Below are 20,806 nucleotides of genomic sequence, written 5' to 3' on the forward strand. Positions count from 1 at the left end.
AACCCTCTCAGGCCTCAGCATCACCCCTGCAGGTCTATTCCCTCCAACATCAGCCGAGTAGTGTGGGCTGGGCCTTCTGCCTGCGTGGCACTGACCTGTCACAAGCACAGCTCCCTGAAGGCCACTCACCGCGTCCGGACTTGAACGCAGTGGCGGAGCAGGTGAGGCGCAAGACGCTTCGGGCCCCCCCTCCATGGCTTCCTTTGCCGTGGTTTCAGGGCCCACAGACAGCCACAGTCCAAAGATACTAAAAGGAAATACTCAGACGTAAACAAGTTTACGAGTTTTACGTAGCATTCATTACAGTGTATTGTTAGCATTGCTCTATTTTATTGTTATTTATTGTTGATCTCTTGCCATGCCTAGTTTATAAATTGAACTCATAGATATGAATATATAGAAAAAAAGCAGTGTAATTGGGGTTCCATATCATTCGTGGCTTCAGACACCCATAGGGGGTCTTAGAACATGTCCCCTAGGATGAGGGAAGATACGGTAATGAAGGGGGGCTGGGGCAGGCTCCAGATTCTCTCAGTTTTGAGGAACCCCTGGAATGTGCTGGGACCCACTACACACCTCCTTTGTTGTCCAGAGACCAGCCCCTGCCTCAGAAGCAGGGTGCCAGGGACATTGCTCAATTGAGTGACACTGATGGCTATGCAGGGAGCTCACCACAGGGTCCCCCTTAGCCTTAAGGCTGGTGGGGCCAGTGCTTAGCAGTCCCCATGGTCCCGGGGCCTCGCTTTCCCCAGGCTGTTTCCCAGTGTGCACAATGACGGCATCAGACCGGGTGCCAGGTGTGTGTGAGTCACAGGCACTTGGGTGCCTCACTGAGGCTGAGTGCGGATGGGGGGGCGTGGCTATTTTTTGCTTTGCTCTCCATTGCACTTAAGTCACATTTTCCTATCCTCTGATCCAAGCTCTAAAAGCATTTTGTGGTATAAAATCTCCCATCATCTGATCCACTTCACCAAAATAAAACCAGCTCCCTGCCGTCACCTTCCCTTCAGAGAGCTCCTGCGTCATGCTTGGAGGCTGGCAAGGAGTGGCCTTGCCGCTTAAAGACACTCAGCATAATCCCCCAGCGTCCCCAGCCTCTTCACTCCCTGGGGGGCTGCTCCAGTTTCCTGGGGCTGTTATTCCTGGAATGCCAGCTGCCCCACTTACCAGCCATCCGCACAGACCTCCTCTGTCTGTCCTGGGCCTCTGCTTAGCTCATCCCACGGAAATATCACTTAAAAAATAAACGCGGCTCAATTTACCCTTCTCTCTCACCGTGGCTGGCTCCAGCCTCCGCCACTTGGCACCAGTGCATCTATTAAGTACTGCCGTCTCTCGGAGCCCCGTAGGATTGCATGTCAGTCTCTGGCCACCCCCTCAGCGCCCCCCCCCCCTCGAGACTCCAACATAGCCTTCTTCTGAGACCTATGGTCATTTAAATGCCATTTTATATGGCATGGGGAGAAGAGTGGGGGCTTGGGAGGCAGACAGACATGCTGTGTGATCTTGGACAAGCTGTTTCCCCCTCTGAGCCCCATGGGTTCAGCAGTAAAGAGCCCCTCCCTCAGGGGGCTCTAGTGCTCCTGCTGCCCTGTGGATGGGTGGCATTGGTACTTCTGAATGGCATGAAGTGGGTACTGAAGGGAAAAGACGTTTAACATTTTCTTGCAAGGCAGAGGTGGCGGGACACACCTAAGTACTGGGGAGGATGAGGCAGGAGGATCACAAGGTCAAGATCAGCCTGAGAATGTTAGGGAGTGGTGTCCGAGGTAGGAGGATTGGAGTGGGGCTCAGTGTGGAGAGCCCCGGGTCCACCCCGTGCTTCAGCCTGCAGACCTTCTGTGACCTTCTCTTGCTGTCTGTCATCTGTGTTTCAGTTCCTCCAAGTCATGAGAAAGCAATTTTTTAGACCAGGAAACCTTCAGCTGGGGATGTCAATGGTAGAACGAACGTGTGTTTAGCACACACATGCTCCTCAACCCATGATGGGGGCATGTCCCAATAAACCCACTGTAGATAGAAAATACCAAATCAAAGATACACTTAATAGCTGGGTGTGGTGGTGCACACGTGTGGTCCCAGTGACTTGGGAGGCTGAAGCAGGAGGATTGCAAGTTCAAGGTCAGCCTGGGCAACTTATCGAGACCCTATCTCAAAATAAAAAATATAAAAGGGTCGGAAGTGTAGTTCAGTGGTAGAGAACCTCTGGGCTCAATCCATAGTGCCAAAAAAGAAAAAAAAAAGACATTTAATACCGGTAACCCACCCAACACCATAACTTAGCCCAGCCTACCTAGAACACGCTCAGAACGCCCCGTTAGCCTGCCGTGGGCTGCTCATCCCACAGTGCTGGACTGTCGTGGAATTGCTGCAGACCCCACTGAAAGGCCAGCAGCACGCTTGCACGGACACACTCACAGTGTGAGGAGGTCCGGCCACCCTACATTGAGTATTCAGCGGGTGGGGCTTTGCATGTCTGCGACGCAGGAGGATGTCACTCTCAGAGCACAGGCTCCGCACTTTGAACCCCAGCCACCTGCAGTGGCATTGCACAGCTGCTCCAGGGTCTCTGTGCCTCTGTACAGCGGGTCCAGCATCCTAGGGGTGACCTGGGGCTTCCCTGAGGTCTGGGCCTGCCTGGTACAGAGAAGGCACTGTCAGCGTCGCCTACTCTGCCGTGGTCTTCACGATGTGCCAGCAGGTTAGGGAGTGCACACCTACAGGCTACGTCCTACCGGGGACATTTGACCTCCAGGGGACATCGGGCAATATTTGGAGACATTTTGATTGTCACAACAAGGGGGAGAATGTAGTCTGGGCGTCACATGTGGAGAGGTCAGGGATGCTGCTGAACACCCCCCAGGGCACGGACAGCCCCCCACTGTGATGAGCCAACTGCTGGCAAATGCGAGGGGCTGTGAGTCCTGATGTCAGGACTGTGACCCACCCAACACCATAACTTAGACTGGGCTAAGTTACGGTGTTGGGTGGGTTACAGGTATTAAATGTGATTTTTTTTTTCTTTTTTGGCACTATGGATTGAAGCCAGAGGTTCTCTACCACTGAACTCCACTTCCAACCCTTTTTATATTTTTTATTTTGAGATAGGGTCTCTCCTGATGTCAGGAGAGCTGTGACGGGTCCTGATGTCAGCTCTCCCGGAACCCCATCAGCCTCTCCATGCTTTGCCATGCCTGCCCTGGGTGGGTTTATTGGGTGGTTATTTGTCCAGTACCCGCCCCCCAACTGAGATGGCCCAGGCTTCCAAGAGTGTGAGGTTTGTTTCCAGCCCCAGCCCCCCAGGCCAGCGCTGCCGACAGCCCACCCCACGTCGCAGACCCAGGCTCAGGTCCCAGGATTGCCACCTCCTGGCTGTGTCAGATCTTGGGCCAGTGGCACTGCCTTTCAGACCCGCCATCCTTCATCTGAAACTGGGATTATAAATAACCAGTCAATGTGGAGTGGCTGTTGGGAGGACAGGCTCCCGGGTGCAGGCACACCTGTGTTCAGGTCACAGCTCTGCTACCTAGTGAATTGGGGGTGACCTCGCTGGTCCTCAGTTTCCTCGCCTGTGAAATGGGCCTAATAATTCCTCACAATGGAATTATCAGGGCCTTAATTCCTGTGGGAATTCAGGGAGCTGATGTTGGCGAGCATTGCTTTCGTGATTAACAAGAAATTCGTCATCTAACAAGTGGTTCTCTCTGAGCCCTGAGTTCTCTGGACTCTGTTGGTGGCCACGCAGCAAGCACGAGTGTCCCAGGCAATGCGTTGCAGAGCTTGTGATGCGGGAGGGTCTGGCTGGCGCTCCCTCCAGCGCTGGCCTCTGACGCTCATCTCCTCTTTCAGATCTGTGCCATCATTGGTGGGACCTTCACTGTGGCGGGCATCCTGGACTCCTGCATCTTCACAGCCTCTGAGGCCTGGAAGAAGATCCAGCTGGGCAAGATGCATTGACACCTTCCAAGGACCCAGGGAGGCTGCCCGCCCTGCTCCGTCGCCCTGGCTCCTGCGGCCCTCTCCCGACCCGGTCTGGCTTCCTCCCAGCCTGCGTGTGGGAGGCGGGGAGGCGAGAGTGGCTCGAGGTCCCGCAGCTACCTCTTTCCCCGTGTTTCATTTTAGATAAATTACACTGCCTAGAGTTGTGGTGTTCCTTTCCTGGGGAGCCCCAAGACCAGAGTCAGGCAAGGGGATGCTTTAAGATGTTGGGATCCCCTCCTGGGAAGGCTGTGGCCCCTTGCCTCTGAGGGAACAGTCCAGCATCCCCTGGCCAGCTGCCATCCAGGCTTTGACAATCTTGCAGCCCCGCCATGTGGACACACTGATCGCCTGGTGTCTGTCTGGGCAGCCACCGTGGGCTCTCAGCCTTGGGACCAGCCTGCCCACAGGCCCTCCCACCTGGCGCCATCCACCCAGAACGGCACTTTCCAGGCAAGCCCCTGAGATTTGGCGCTGTAGCTGGAACTCTCTCTTCTGCCCTGTCCCTCCTGCCCCAACTGGAGCCCAGGCTCAGGTCCTTGTCCCCACCCCTGTCCTGTTCTTCCAAGAAGCAGATGCCCGTTTGTTTGGCAGCAGCGGTGGGGTCTCAGATCTGCCCACTGGTCACAGGAGGGTCACAGATTGCCCTTCCTCTCCTATCCTTGTCCCTCGGAACCTCCCACCATTGTGCCTCAGCCTCTGTGCTGTGTGGCAAGGGCATTTCTTGGTGGAGGGGCTGGTTCCCCCTGCCAGGCGCCCCCACTGTCCTGTTGGAATCTGCAGTGGTGGGGTGGGGTCTCATGTGGGAAGTCGCCCTTGAGGAGCAAATAGTCATGGTTTACATACTGTCCAGACAGAAGCATCCTTCCTGCAACCCTCAGAGGAGGACATCTTGGCCTCTCCCAGACAGCCACCTCTGGCCCCTAGGCAAACCAGCCTGACTCCGCCCTGCAGGCCTCCACCTGGGGCGCCCGAGAGTCCCAGGACTTGGACCTCTTCAGCGTGGTTCTGGCCCACTTGCCATCAGCTGCCCACACCCTGATATGTTCCTAGCCCCTGGGGTTGCCCAGTGTCCCCCAACTCCTTCTGAGGTGGGTCCCCTACCTGTGCTCCCCCTCATCCTTCCCTTTGGGTCCTGAGAGTGAAGGCTAGTGGTCCAGACATGAATTCCACCCAGGGAATTCTAGCTATGCCCTCCATCCCACAGAGCCCCGCCTGTTTCCCCCGTTTGTATGGACATTGTTTGCATACTTTTGTAATGAATGGGGAGTTTCCAGTAGAAAGATTTTTTAAATTATCTATATGGATAGCTCAAGTCTCTGCCATTTGTAATTTTTGGCTCCGAATTCCAATGAGCAAAGTTTCCCCTTTTGCATATGAGTTGATGTGTGTGTAAGCTGCCTTTGGTTATTTCTGTTTTCTGTGGCCACTTGGGTGGATTTTTTTTTTTTAATCATTCCATTCCCAGTTATGGAAAGGAATCCCTTTGGTGTATGAATCCCAGAGCCCCATGGAGGATGGTAGGGTGGGGCGGGTGGGAGATGTGAGCCCACGTTTATGCGTTTTTTAAAAAACTCTGAGGACATAGGGGACATCAGTTTCCTATGGAAGGTCGGTTTCCTCTGACCTGTTATTCTTATAAACAAAATCTCAAGGGAAAAAAAAAAAATGTTTTCTTTCCCCACTCATAGGGTTCAAATAGATTATTAAAAGGCTGATTTTCAGAAGTACTGCTGTGGGATTCTTCTCTCTTTTTTTTTTTAAACATACTTTTAGTGGTAGATGGACACGATACCTTTCCTTCACTTATTTATTTTCATGTGGTGCTGAGGATGGAACCCAGGGCCTCACAGGAGCTGGGCAAGGGCTCCACCCACAAGCCCCAGCCCCAGCCAGACCTGCTGAGGGATTCTTTCTGCCCTGGCTGTGGCTGGGGAGCCCGGAGGCTAAAAGCAGGCAGAATGGAATTTCATTCCAGAGAGTAGAGTCGGAAAGGCTGAAAAGAAGATCTTGGGGGACCCAGAGAAGCACCTAGAAGACAGTTAGGGACCACTCGCCTCCCTGTTGTCTCTGCCTGGCCTTATCACATCTGTAGAGGGGCTTGGAAGAGCTGTACAAAAGGGGCTCATTGTGATCAAGTCTGACCACTGGCACCCCAGTTCTATTAATGGGACGATCATGACATCACAGAGGGTCCACAGGCCAGGCATCCTCTGCTGGGTCAGACACCTACAGACCTGACGCTTGCACACTTGTAGGACTCCAGTTGTGTTAAAGTATTTATCCAAAAAATAATGTCTCCCGCTCAGTCTTAAGCACTAGCGCTTCTTTTTTTTTTGGAGGGGGGCAGTTTGGGCGTTGAGCTCCGGGCCTCTGGCATGCTAGGCAAGTGCTGTACTCCAAGTTACACCAGCCCCCAGCTCCGCTTGTACACAGCTAAACACTGCAGTTATGTTCTGTGCTGGACATTCTGCTGCAAGACAATAAAACAGGCAAGGCGCAGTGGCCTGCGTCCTTGATTCCAACTGCTCAGGAGGCTGAGGCAGGAGGGCCGCAAGTTCAAAGCCAGCCTTAGCAACTCAACGAGACCCTGTCTCTAAATAAAATATAAAAAAGGGCTGAGGATGTGGCTCAGCACCCCTGGGTTCAATCCCTGGTACCAAAAAAAAAAAAAAACCCAACCAGGACCGGGGGAAAGATCTGAGAAGATGATCAAAAGGTAAAGGCCCTGGGGTGGAGCCAGTCCTTCGTTCCTGCAGAATGTTCCTGGATCTGCTGTCTTCCAACAGGTCCTGCTCTCCGGGCCTTTGAAGCCTCCTCAGAACACCACCAACACCCTGGGGACAACCGGGGCCTCAAGAAGCTCACCTGGGTGACAGGAGGTGCCTCACGAGCCCTCCCTGCTCTCTACATCCCTCTGACACCCAAAGCCAGTGGGCCAGCCGAGCACACCCACCCAGCTGCCACTTACGTGGGCGCTGCCACGTGCTTCATCTGTCCTGCTGTGACTTAATGAAGTCCTAGTTAAGTCAATGATGGACAACTGGAAAGGAGCCTAGCAAAGTTGCATGCGCTGGCGAGGGTTGATGAAGGCCAGCTTATCACCCCAGGTCCAAAGGCCCCTAAGTCACGTTGGAACAGGTCCGCACGTGAAGACTTGGCCGCAAGGATCCTCCAGGTGCCTCAGGTCTCACTCCACCCAGAGAAACCAACCCTAGAACTCAGGCTGGTTATGTCACGAGACAGTTCTGTCAGGAGAAGGAAGAACTACTGGGATTTCTCAAAGGGCGAAAGAGGAAGGGATAAATGGCACGTTTATGATTTCTCCTTCCAATAAACTTTTCCAATTATCTAACCAAATGTGGATCCCAGTGGCCCCACGTAAGAAGATTTCTGAATGTGGGGTTACAGAGCAAACCCACAGAAGGGTGGGTCACAGGCTGGGAGCTGGGGAGTCTGAATAAGAAAGCTCTGCAGGCGGTGGTGGAGAGGGGGGTCCTAGGCAGACAGCCCCAGGGCCTGGGATGGGGCCTCCCGGGGCGGAGCTTGGGAAGGAGTCAGGTGCCACAGCAGGGCTCCTAAGTGAAAACTGGCTTGGGTTTTATTACTATGTCACAAATGATTTTTTTTCTTTGCCTGCAACAATGTGGCAGGCCACTGGAAGTCCTGCTCTCTTCTTAAGAAACGGGTTTTGGGGCTGGGGTGCAGTTCAGTGGTGCTATGGTTGCTTCGTGCTGGGTTCCAGCCTTGTACCAAAAGCAAAAAAAATAATGGAAAGAAACTGGTTCCAAATTCCACAGCAGACACAGTATCCAATAATGTGAAAGGGGACACTGGGGAAGAGATACCACTGTCCCGCCCCGGGCGAGGTGCTGGCCTCTGTCTCCTTCGGGCCTGGTGTGCTGTGGTATTCTCTGTGGGTGGTGACTGCTCTTTGGTCCTGTTTCTTACAGATGGCAGTTAGTGCCTTTTTTCTTTTTAAATATATATTTATTTTAGTTGTAAATATACCTGTATTTTATTTATCTATGTGTGGTGCTGAGACTCGAACCCAGGGCCTCACACATGCTAGGCAAGCGCTCTACCACTGAGCCCTAGCCACAGCCCCAGAGTTAGTGCCTTTTTAGGAAGGAAGAAACAGACTCACCAGCGAGTCCTGGTCACACCGCAGCACGTGGTAAAGATGGAACCCTAGCCCGGGTCCGCCTGACTCCAGGGTGGCCAGGAATCGCGTGGTTCTGCCTCAGACCCAAGAACTGCCTTATGTCAAAAAAGAAAACTGGAAAGGGGGTAGGTTCGGAGCAGGAGGAGCTTTTGTTTCTTCCTTTAAAACAAGCTGTGAGGAAAATCTGCAGTGCCCTTGGGCAGGCATGGCCTTCTAAAAATTTTGAGACCCTTAAGTTATGATTTTGTGTGTGTGAGTATTCTGGGGATGGGAACCAGGACCTCAGGCATGCTAGGTGAGTCCTCTGTCTCTGAGCTACATCCCCAGCCCTTAAACTGTGATGTTGATTATACAGATAATACATGTTCTTAAACCCACTACAGGAAAGACAAAAAATAGTATAAAATTTAAAAAGGAAAAATTTAAATCATCCATAAGCCCACTAACCAGAGGTGATAATTAACATTTTAGAGATGCCTTTCTGTAAACAAAATGAGATCATCCTGTTCATATCTTTTTGCAGTTTCCTTTTTTTCTTCATTTAGTAGACATCTAATATACCCAAAGGACTTAAAAACAGCACACTACAGTGACGCAGCCACATCCATGTTTATAGCAGCTCAATTGGCAAAGGCCAAGCTATGGAAACAACCCAGGTGCCCTCCAACACTTGAATGGATAAAGAAAATGTATATATACACAATGGAATATGACTCATCCATAAAGAAGAATGAAATCATGGTATTTGCCAGCAAATCAATGAAACTAGAGAATATCACGCTAAGTGAAATAAGCCAGTCCCCCAAAACCAAAGGCTAAATGTGGATGCTGACCCAACCAAAAACGGGAGGTTGGGGAGGGGAATAATAGAAATCCATTGGATTAGACGAAGGTAAATGAAGGGGGCGGAGAGGGGAGGGGAATAGGAAAGGCAATAGAATTCATCCATCATAACTGTTCCAGCCGTATATTTGTATACACGACCAGGGTAACTCCATATCCTGTACAACCACAAGAGTGGGATCCCAAATAAAATAAATATCTATGTATGTATAATCTGCCAATATCCATTCTACTGTCATGTATACTAAAAAGAAATAAATTTTAAAAATATAGACATTTACCCAGGTCAATAAATAAGGCGCTTTCCCACCCCTGGCCGTGTGTGTGTGTGTGTGTGTGTTTGTTTCTGGGAATTGAATGCAGGGCCTAGTACTTGTTAGGTAGTGCTCTACTACTGAGCAACACCCCAGCCCTATATCTTGTTATTTTCTTTATTGTCTACAAGATATCAATAACCAGCCGGGCGCAGTGGCACATGCCTATAATCCCAGTGGCTCTGGAGGCTGAGGCAGAAGAATTGCAAGTTCAAAGTCAGCGTCAGCAACTTAGTGAGGCCTTAAGCAGTTTAGACAGAATCCTCTCTCAAACTAAAAAATAAAAAGGGCTGGAATATATATATATATATAAAGTCAATGAAAGATTAAAAAGAAAAAGGGGCTGGGGATGAGGCTCAGTGATCAAGTGCCCTTAGGTTCAATCCCTAGTACACTTTCTCTCTCTCTCTCTCTCTCTCTCTCTCTCTCTCTCTATATATATATATATATATATATATATATATATATATATATATGTAATCAACAATAATCAATAACCATAGTGAAAAGATCAATAACTATAATGAGCATCTAATGATAGATCATGTTCATCCTTTTCTCCCATCTCATTCAGTCTGTTTTCTCACAGGTAGAGGGATAATTCAGAGGAATTTTTAAAATTAATTTCGGGGATTGAACTCAAGGGCATTCAACCACTGAGCCACATCCCAGACCCATTTTGTATTTTACTTAAAGACAGGGTCTCACTGAGTTGCTTAGCGCCTGGCTCTTGCTGAGGCTGGCTTTGAACTCACAATCCTCCTGCCTCAGCCTCCCCAACTGCTGGGATGACAGGCGTGTGTCACTGCGCCCAGCTACTTCAGAGGACTTTTTAACAGATGAAATAAGGCATGTTTGTAAACCGTTGGCACTGTGCCCAACAGTGACTCCACAGGCTGTTAAGGTCAGCTGTCTTCATTCATCTATTCAACAAATAATTTCTACCATTTGTTACATTCAGTGTGCCAAGGGATTATGCTAAGGGTTCATTTAATCCTGACCCCAAACCAATGAGATAAGTAATATCATTATTCCTGTTTTTCACACTAGGAAAGTGAGTGACCAAGGGGCTAATATCTCATCTAAAGCCACAGAGTAAGCAAATAGTGGATATCCAACCCCCAGAAATTCAGATGCCAAGGTGCATGTTCTCCCCACACCTGCCTCTGAGAGGAAGCTATTCACGGGGCATCTCCTCTGTGCTGGTGCTGGGCTCTTATACCAGGCCCTGTGTATGTTCCCAACTGTGGGTGGGAAGCAAGGCCGTAGCTGGTCTCTCTGCACCATTATGATGACCCAGCCCCAGCTCCTACCATCTAGTGATGTCATTGCACCTGTTTTAATTTTACTGCTACCCAGCTGCTAAGAAATGCCTCTCCTGCTCGGTTGGTCATGGATACTCCCTGGCTCTCCTGGGTTGTCAGGATCTGTCCTCCCCATGTCTCCCTTTGCCAGTGAGTCTCTGTGCTTCTTGGAAGCAGGAACCAGATCTCTGTGATCAAGCTCTATACCTGGGTATCAAATAAATGAATAAGCAAATGAATGGTCAGGAGCAAGTGAGTAGGTGGATGACAATAAACCAATGGGCCTTTCTGGGCCAGTGAATGGACTGGTGGGGGCTGGCGTGGATCCTAAGGGCTGCTCTGAGAAGAGAACCAGCCCTTGCAGCCAAGTCACTGTGCATAGTCTCCCTCTCTTCTGACTGCCTGGCCCCAACTCCCCAATCCTTGCAATCTGGTCGCAGCACACAACCAATGGCATTTCAGTTACTGTTACAATTTTAGCTTGTTGCTCTTCCGGGCCGGCTTCTGCAGACACTCCAGGCGAGGTCTTCCTCCAAAGATCTCCAAGACTGACTGCAAGGGTCTGAGGTGAGACCCAGGTAGGGCCCGGAAAACCCAAGGTTCACCCCAGATGCCCTAGCCCACGGGGGAGTCCTGTTGAACACTGGTGTCTAACACTGACATTACCTGTCTGAGGAACACTGCTAAACTGGAAAGTGCCCAGGACCAGCCTCACCGTGCCCATTCAACTTCTTCTGCTCTGAATTTTAGGATCCCCATCATCCCCATCTGTCAACTGAGCACCACGAACTCATCATATCCGGCCTCTGATATAAAGCAGGATTCAGTGGTCATCAGGCAAATAGATAAATGGATTGCCTGGAGATAAGGAACAGAAAGAGCCCCTTGGTCCCTAGCTTGGAGGCCAGAAGAGGCTCGAAGCCCTTTGCTCCCTCCCCGCTAATGCCGAGCCCAGGCATTAGCCCTGCCGGGCCTGAGGTGGCGCCCGGCCAGCGGCCAGCTGGCCACCTGGAGCTGAGCCTAGGAAGGACCCGGAGGGGGCGGGGGCGGCGCGGGGCGGGGCCAGGCGGGGCGGGGCAGAGGCCGCGGAGTCCCACCTGCAGAAGCAGGTCCTTCCCCAAGGCTGTCACAGTGAGAACCAGCCGAGGTGGCGCTCCTCACGCGCCAGCCTGCTGGCACGTTACCGGGGTTTACGACAAGCACCGACGCCAACAGTGGGCGTCCCGGGATGAACGATGGAAATGCGAGGCCTCCTCCAAGGGAGGCCCACACACAGGCCTCTGCTTTTGCTGGGAATCCCGTCTGACTGCAGCGAGCTCTGTACCAGGCTCGGTTCTAAACACTCTAAGTGGGTTAGCTCGTTGAAGCCTCCTAACAACCCTACGAGGTGCCTACTAGGATCACTCTAGGTGGAAAACTGAGATTCTGGGATGTGCACCGGCTGTCCCCGGGGGTCCACAACAGGAAGAGGCGCGTGGATCCGTGTCTGACTGCAACCCCAGCTCGTGTGGACAAGGATAAACCAGAGGATAAGTTTTGCAAAGCCAGGTGCTTCGTTCACAGTGATCCTCAGACATTGGTGCGCTTTGAAAATCTTTGGGAGGGGAGTATCGTGGGCCTCAGCTGCGCACGCCTGTAAGCCCAGCGGCTCAGGAAGCTGAGGCAGAAAGATCTCAACTTCAAAGCCAGCCTCAGCAATTTAGCGAGGCCCTGAGCAATTTAGTTGAGACCATGTCTAAAAATAAAAAATAAAAAGGGCTGAGAATGTGGATCAGTGATTAAGCACTCATGGTAGCAATCCCTGCTAAAAAACAAAACAAAACAAAAAAACCTTTCAGGAGAGGAAAGAGTGCTTACTTTAAATTCATATTTCAGGGGCTGGGTAGAGAGTATGAATGCTTAATATGCCTGCCGCCCTGAGTTCAGTTCCCAGCACTAATAAATGAATTCAGATTTGACCCCAACTTAACACTGTCTAGTTTTGTAGGATTGTGGTAAGGGCTGAAATTTTGCATTTTGAACAGGCTTCTTGGGGATTTTGAAGAAGCCTGTCTGCAGATGGCATTTGGAGGGAGCATCATGGTGTTTAAAGCACCTGAATAATATATAGTCAGTCCTCTATACAAGAAGTTTCGACATCCACTGACTCAACCAATCACAGATGGAAAATATTTAGAAAAAAAAAATTGGATCTGTACTGAACATGTGCAGATTTATTTTTATTGTCACTATTCCCTAAATTATTCAGCATAACAACTATTTACATGACATTTACATTGTATTAGGTGTTATAAGACATCTGGAGATGATTTTTAGCATATAGCAAGATGCGTGTAGGCTATTATGTTTTGTCTGTGTGTGGGGTGGGGTTACTGGGGACTTAAACCCCTTTACCATTGGGCTACATCCCCAGCTCCCCCTTTTTTTTTCTTTTTTTGATACCGGGAATTGAACCCGAGGGCACTCAACCACTGAGCCACATCCCCAGCCCTATTTTGTATTTTATTTAGAGACAGGGTCTCACAGAGTTACTTAGTGCCTAACCATTGCTAAGCCTGGCGTTGAACTCCTGATTCTCCTGCCTCAGCCTCCCCAGCCGCTGGGATTACAGGTGTGTGATGCTGCACCTGGCAACTATTAAGCCATTTTTTTAAATAAAGGACTTGAACATCCATGGATTTTGATATCTGTAGAGGGTTCTGGAACCAATCCCCCAGGATACCGAGGACAGTTATACAATATGCACTCAGACGAGCTCCTCCCTGACGGGCAACAGGGGTAAAGACAGAGTTCGGGAAGGGTGAGAGATCACTGACAGGTGCCCACTAGGAGAGCATCAATAAAAGGCTGAGTGTAGGACAGGATTGGCGAAGGTCTTTACATACACGAGGCCTTGGGCTCAATCTCCAGTACTCAAAAAAAAAAAAGCATCAATAAACCCCTATTGCCGGCCCTACAAAGGCAGGTCTTTCTGCCCAGAGATTCAAATTCTTGGGGTCTCCCCAGGTGGGTGGCGCGAGGCGCTGCAATCCCACCCCAGGACGCAGGGGGCGCCGTTCTGCTTCTCTCCGGCGGAATGGGGCACTGCTTTCTGCGCCTGCGCCAAGAAAAAAAACCTCACTTCCGGCTCTGCGCGGTCACAGCCCGAGCTGGCCGTACGGCTAGGTGAGTAAAAGATGGTGTTTTTCTTGGGCTCTGAAGCCCACCGCCCTGTGCGACCCTTCCCCGCAGTGTCGTAGAGATGCGCGGCCCTCCACCACGCGCTCCCCGAGCCAAGGCTCCCTCCCGGGGCGACCTCGAGGCCAGTGCGGCTCCCCGCTCCCGGCCCTTGTGCTGAGGCCTGCGGCGCCGGGGTACAGTGCGACACCGACTGCTCCGTCCCCTCTGTGCTCCCTCCACCCACTCAGCCCTCCCTCCCGCTCTTTGCAGACAGTCACCATGAAGTTCAACCCCTTCGTGACCTCGGACCGCAGCAAAAACCGCAAACGCCACTTCAATGCCCCCTCGCACGTGCGCAGGAAGATCATGTCTTCCCCGCTCTCCAAGGAGCTGCGGCAGAAGTACAACGTCCGCTCCATGCCCATCCGCAAGGACGACGAGGTCCAGGTACGCGCTCGCCCCCCGGAGCCTACCAAGTGCAGGGCTCCGGGCCACTGCCTGTGCCCGAGTGAGGGAGTCGCAGGCACTCAAGCGGCTCAGGATCCTAGTAAGAGCCGGGCACAGTGGCGCAACTCTGTAATCCCAGCTCGGGAGGCTGAGGCAGGAGGATCGAGAGTTCAAAGCCAGCCTCGACAAAAGCGAGGCGCTAAGCAACTCATTGAGATCCTGTCTCTAAATAAAATACAAAAAACAGGCTAGGATGTGGCTCAGAGGGCCATCAGCTTGCTCCAGAGTTTAAAAAAAAGTAGCCTAACAAGTACCCAGTCTGCAGATGTGCAGATCAGGGATGGGGTGCAGAGCCGCTGGAGTGCCCACCCTGTTTAAAATATTCCAGCCAAAGAAAAGTCTGCTTTTCAGTCTAGCCAGTGGCTTTTAGTTTGTAAGCTATTGTTCAGGGTGGTTCTTTGAAGGGGAAAATGCTCCTTTTGAGTTTGGTAGAATTGATGTTTGTGGGAGCCAGGCCTATAATATACTAGTCTTGCCAGGGAAAATGGAGAAGCCACAGCAAGTCAGAAGTGAAAAATTATGAAAGGCTGTTCCCTGTGAATGGAGCTCAGAATGTGAGGGTGAATGAAATAGGTTGGACTGGATTCACCCCTGGAAGGAATATTTATTGAGCACTTCCCAGATACTGTTCTAGACACTAACGGTGAACAAGACTGAGTAAGCCTTCGTTCTCATAGAGCTCACATTTTGGAGCAGGGCTTCTCAACCTCAGCACTGTGGATATCTGGGACCCAATAATTGTGGGGAAACTGCCCTGGACATTATAGAATGCTTAACAGCATCCCTCCCTTCCCACTAGGTGCTAGCAGCATTCCCCATCTTTGTCACTGTGACAAGCAAAAATATTTCCAGATATTGCCAGTTATCCCCTAGCTGACCCCAGTTGTCTCCCCCAGCTGAGAACCATTGTTTAGAAATGAAATGGGATGAAGTGAAGGGGTTTGATGTGTCATCTGAGACACTGGAGCTCTCTGGAGGTAGTTCAGAGGGAGAATCTAGGGCTGGATTGTGGCTCAGCATGTGTGAGGCCCTGGGTTCAACCCCCCAGTGCTGCAAAACTTGGAGGCAGGAACAATAGTTTCAACCTCTTCTCTCCTGGATTCTTCCTATCAGTCATGTTCTAAAACTGGGAATTGCAAATGCCTACAGGGGCTGGGTTGGCAAATTAAATAAGAAAAGTGGATTGATTAGGACATGTCAACCTGAAAAGTTGATTCCTTGTTTGAAGGATGTATGTCTTACCCACTGCAGCCTAGAGGAAACTCAGACTCGGTATTGTCAGAGTTTGGCTTTACAAGAGAACTGGAAAATTGGATTCTCTTTGCCAGCCCATTTCCTTCCACCTTCTACTGTCTGTTGCCCATTTCTTAAATAAGCTCCTCAGAAGAACTGTCTATATTTCATCTCCCATTCATTCTTGGATATTCTCCAGTCTCATTCCTGTTCCTACTACTTCATAAAATCTGCTTTGACTGCAGTACCTCTTTGTGATTAAATCCAGGGGACACATCTTCTCTCATCACACTTCTGACTTCTCAGCACTATTTGTAGGTAGCACCACGTTAGTTGAAGAAGTCTTGGCCTCTTTGACACTTCAGGTTCACAGTTTGCTTCCAGCTTCTCAGACTCCCTGCTGGCTGTTTTTCTCTTCATCTCCTCTTGCTCTGCATTCTCTGCCTAGGTATGTACAGTAACAGGTAATATTTTATTCTCAGAATTGTAAATGTCTGCTCTGTAACACCTCCCTCTTACATGCCAGCCTGAATCACTACAGACCTATTTGCTGAATGTCTGTTTAGATATCTTATAGACTTTGCAAGTTTCTTAACCAAGAAAAGACCTGTTTTTTAAGGTAGTGCTGCTTTACACTGAGCTATATCCTTAGCCCGTAGCCTTTCTTTTCTGAGGTAGAGTCTCACTCAGTTGCCCAGGCTGGCCTAGAACTTGGAGTACTCCTGCCTCAGCCCCCTGAGTCACTGAGGTCACAGGTATGGCCACCACACCCAGCTGCCATAAACCTTTAAGTTATCCTCAACAACTTTATTTAAACCCTGTCTTCTGCACTACTACTAAGTCCTGTTGATTTTATCTACAGAAGAAGTCCATTCTGACTATTTCCAGTTTACTTCAGGAAAGGGCTGAGGACACTCCTGGGTTCAATCCCCAGTACCTCTGCCCATAAAAAGTCTAAAATTGTTGCCTACAAGGCCCGACGTGCTCCACGGCTGTCCTCCCCTGCAGCTCATCTCCTAACCCCACCAGGCCCTGCATTTCAGTCACGCTTATCTTATCAGATCCTTAAATACCCCTTATTTTTTTTTCTTCCGCTCCCTGGAGTGCTCTCCTCCGCATTACTCGGCTGACTCCTCATTTCTGTTCTTAAATGTCAGTTCCTCAGAGAATCCTTCCCAGATCCTTGAATCATTTTATAGCATTGCATCCTTCACTTTCCCTTCATGAAAGTGCACTTCAAATTGCGTCTCTGTGGGTGACTCCCAAGTCCCTGTTGGTGGTTCATGTGGCCTTCAACGGTGTATCAGATTCTGCTGTCTGTTGAATGTTCCCTCAGTGCTTCAAAATCATCATATTCCACACTGAACAATTTTCTCCTAAAATCTGTCTCTGCATCTGTGCTCCTTGTCTCTGGGAAAGGCATAGCCCCCAAGTTGTCCTGAGAACCTCTGGTCACATAGACTCATGTTAATTTTTCAGTGAGGCATGGCTGTCCTCTTTCCAACCTGTGTTGCAGTAATTCACGTGCAGGTCAGCATGAGAAAGAAAGAAGAAGCAGAGCAAGCAAAGCAGCAGCAGAAAAAAAGTCCTTTATCGTGTACGAGCAATCTTTTTATAGTATTGTGAACAAAGAAGGCAGCCTTCCAACAGCAATAAATCGGGTCTTTCAGCTAATTAAACAGAGCATACAGAAGTTTTATTTTCTAATCAGAAGTGACCCGCTTCTCATGGCTAATCTACTCTCGGCCTGGAGCATGCCGAGCTCTGCTCTTGTTAAGAACAGATAATAAAATTTTTCTCATCACCCTCCTAGCCCACTTGGCAGAACATCCCGTTTGTAGGCAAGTCCTCCCAAGGACAGCAGACACCTCATTTTCAAGCATGTCCGCCGTTACCTTATCTAAACCTTGAAGGAGCCTCTTGTTTGCGAGTAGGCCCTCCCAAGGACAGCAGACACCTCGTTTTCAAGCATGTCCGCTGTTACCTATCTATACCTTGACAGAATATCTCGTTTGCAGGCAGACTCCATCAAGGACAGTAATAGTAACGCAGTCACATCTGATTCTCTACAACCTGAAAATCACTCTTAAATGTATGCTGAACACTCCAGATGGACAGCTTAGGAGTGCTGAGGCTCATTCTCTGATGACTGTCCTAGTCCCAAGGAGTCTTGATGTTTCTTTTTATTTTTTAATATTTATTTTTTAGTTTTCGGTGGACACAACATCTTTGTTCAATCATCCTTTGCTGAGGATTGAACCCGGGCCTCACGCATGCCAGGCGAGTGTGCTACCGCTTGAGCCACATCCCCAGCCCCGAATCTTGATGTTTCTTCAGACAAGTGGAGGAAAAAAATTAAGTGAAGAATTTCTAGCTAAGCTAGCATAACAAAGCAGATTTATGCCATAAACTAGCTGATGTTTCACTGCCAAGACTTTTTCACAAAAGATTGTGTTCAGCCTACATGTTCCTGAAAATCAGCTTCCTCATTATGATGTCATCCATTACAGGGGGTTCTCTTTTATACTTTCTCTTAGGTGGTTCGAGGACATTACAAAGGTCAGCAAATCGGCAAGGTAGTCCAGGTGTACAGAAAGAAGTATGTCATCTACATTGAGCGGGTGCAGCGTGAGAAGGCTAATGGCACAACCGTCCACGTGGGCATCCATCCAAGCAAGGTATGTCCTGACTGAGGGGGGGGGCAACAGCCATTTAGTGTAGTGTTGCCATTAGTTATTGACATGTTGGTGCTCTCTGCACAGGTGGGTGAGGTAAGGGCTTAGAGGCAGGCTGCTAGGCAGCTTGTTTGGTTCATTGGCTTAATACTGTCCAAATCGAGACTCTAGCCTGTCGTGGTGGCACACACCTGTGATCCCAATGACTCGGGAGGCTGAGGCAGGAAATTCCAGAGTTGAAGGTCAGCCTGGGCAACTTAATGAGACCTTGTCTCAAAATAAAATAAAGTAGGGGCTGGTAGAGCGGTAGAGCGCTCACCTAGCAGGGTGGGACCTGGGTTCGATCCTCAGCACCAACATTGTGTTGTGTTCATCTACACATAAAAAAGTAAATATTAAAAAAATAAAATAAAATAAGGTAGATAGGGCTGGGGCCATAGCTCAGTTGGTAGAGTGCTTGTCTTGCATGCACAAGGCCCTGGGTTCAATCCTTAGCACCACATACACATGCACAAAAAAGATAAGTCTGGGAACTAGCTCAGTGACAGAGCACCCCTGGGTTCAGCATCCCTGAGTATGCCCCCCCAAAAGAGTCTGGACTCTTGTCTGTTTTGCCATCCTAGCTGATGACAAGAAGGCACCGGTGCTCAGAGAGGAACATCTCCCTGGCCTTCATGCCCACTCAGCAGGACACCTGTGTTCTGCTTTTCACTCTCGTCCTGTATTGTATTACAGGATCTGTCTTTCCTTCCTAAGTTTCAGGTCCTTGAGGACAGGATGGTTAGGGGCTTGCTTATCCTTATGACCTCTGTATTGCCCAGTAGCTGGGTGCAGTGCAGATTTTTTAAAAGCAATGCATCTTGCCAGATAATGGAAATAGTGAACAAAATTTCCCAACCAAAGGACATGTCACTCAACTATGTAAGTGACCTCCTGAGATCCTCAGGAATTAGGAGGTGGAAGGCTGGCGAGCACAAGGAACCCGAGCTGCTGTTTATTGTCCAAGGAACCTCTACTATTCAGGGTGATGGTGGTTAACTATGGTGCTGTGTGAGGTGGTACATGCTTATGATCCCAGCTACTCAGGAGGTTGAGGCAGGAGGATCACAATTTAGCAAGTCTATATCTCAAAATCATTTTAAAAGGGTGGGGGATATAGTCATTGGTGGACCACAGAACCACCTTGTGCAAGTATAAGCAAAAATAACCAAGACGGGAGCAGATCTCAACGAATCAGCACCTAGTCTTTATTAAGTAGTGGTGGAATGGCGCATTTTCAGGGGAGAACATGGCAACTGGTACAAGAGGGGTCTTTTTTATAGGTTTTAATGAGAATTAATCATAGCAGAATGTTTAGTGTGACTTAATCATTAGAGACTTGGGCAGTCAGGAAACTAGTTGTGCAGGTTTAAAGTCTAAATCAGGAAAGTAGCTGTGAAAGCTGGAAACCCATTGTTATTGAGATGAAAGTCTAGAGCCCATCCTTTTTCTCTGGGGGTTATTACTCCATATCCTTCAGCAAGGCTCTGGGGTCGGTCCTAGTACTATAAAATAAATAAAACTAAAAAAAAAAATGTTTGTTGTCTTTCCTGACAGGTAGTTATCACCAGGCTAAAATTGGACAAAGATAGAAAAAAAATTCTTGAACGCAAAGCCAAGTCTCGGCAAGTTGGAAAAGAGAAAGGCAAATACAAAGAAGAGCTCATTGAGAAGATGCAGGAGTGAAGGTGGCCTGTCATACAACCACAGTTGAACTGGAAATGTCTGGCATGTGCTTCTCTGGAACTTTTTGGGGTCTCTGGAATGTTCCATTGCCCTCCTATTTTGTTATGAATCTATGGCTCTGTAAATCTGCTTTGCAATTTTGATTAATAATTTTTTGAATAAAAATTGGAACTGTTTCCTAAACTCAAGGATATTTTCTTCGTGTTATAAATGAAATCCATCTTATCAGTTCCCTTTCGCCAGCCTTTCATATGTTTGATCTGCAGTGGTGGGTTAAGACAGCCCTCCCTGCCTGTTTTCTCATGCTGCCGAGTGGGAAGGGCCAAGTAGGGCGCTGGTCCCAGAGGCAGGGGTTTGGCCCTCATTAGCAGCTGGGACACCAACTTACGGTTTGACCAAGCTCTGGGTACTGCTTTGTAGCCATGTCTCAGGCCTGCTGATCCCTATTTCCCTGCTCCCTCCATCATGCACCTGCCAAACCAGACCTCTCACAGCTTTGGTCCCTTCCCAAATACCTTTTCCATGGAACTGAAAGGCCCCTTACTCAGAAAACTAGCCACCTGTGAGCAAGACTTGGCCCATTTCATTTGTCCTTATATTTTTATAGTTTTTATATTTTCCAACTTTTAAAATCCAAGAGACTCCACAGAACCACATGACTGACCCGGCTGCATAGAGCCCTGTTCTGCATTGGTTGAGGCAGTGGGGCTGAGGAGCTGACCCCTCCCTCAATTGTGGTCTTAACTTGCCTGTCCCCCACCTCCATCTGAGATTTAGCCCCAAATCCATCTAAAATTCCCCCACACACCTCTGAAGAATAATTGTTTAAAGTGCATCAAGTTGTGTGTATGTGTATGTGTTGCTGGGATCAAACCCAGGGCCTTGTGCCTGCTCTGCAAACAC

At 49.4% G+C, this 20,806-nt stretch overlaps 2 protein-coding genes across 2 annotated transcripts in view; both read left to right on the top strand.

Moving 5' to 3' along the window:
* The window catches only part of Ergic1 (endoplasmic reticulum-golgi intermediate compartment 1), a 74,962-nt gene extending 69,254 nt beyond the window's left edge, over nt 1-5,708 (top strand). Inside the window, exon 10 of the mRNA XM_046421338.2 lies at nt 3,850-5,708. Coding sequence (XP_046277294.1) covers nt 3,850-3,957 — 108 coding nt within the window. The 3' untranslated portion in view covers nt 3,958-5,708. The remainder of the gene's footprint in view (nt 1-3,849) is intronic.
* Nucleotides 5,709-13,706: 7,998 nt separating this feature from the next.
* Nucleotides 13,707-20,091, top strand: Rpl26l1 (ribosomal protein L26 like 1). Its single transcript, XM_046421404.2, has 4 exons — nt 13,707-13,769; nt 14,034-14,210; nt 18,041-18,181; nt 19,775-20,091. Exons 2-4 carry the CDS (start codon nt 14,043-14,045, stop codon nt 19,901-19,903), a joined length of 438 nt encoding a protein of 145 aa, XP_046277360.1. The 5' UTR covers nt 13,707-13,769; nt 14,034-14,042; the 3' UTR covers nt 19,904-20,091.
* Nucleotides 20,092-20,806: the final 715 nt, after the last annotated feature.

The sequence above is a fragment of the Marmota monax genome, unplaced genomic scaffold, assembly GCF_021218885.2.
Source record: "Marmota monax isolate L192 unplaced genomic scaffold, Marmota_monax_Labrador192_F-V1.1 WCK01_AAM20220418_F8-fsc00084, whole genome shotgun sequence".
Classification (NCBI taxonomy): domain Eukaryota; kingdom Metazoa; phylum Chordata; class Mammalia; order Rodentia; family Sciuridae; genus Marmota; species Marmota monax.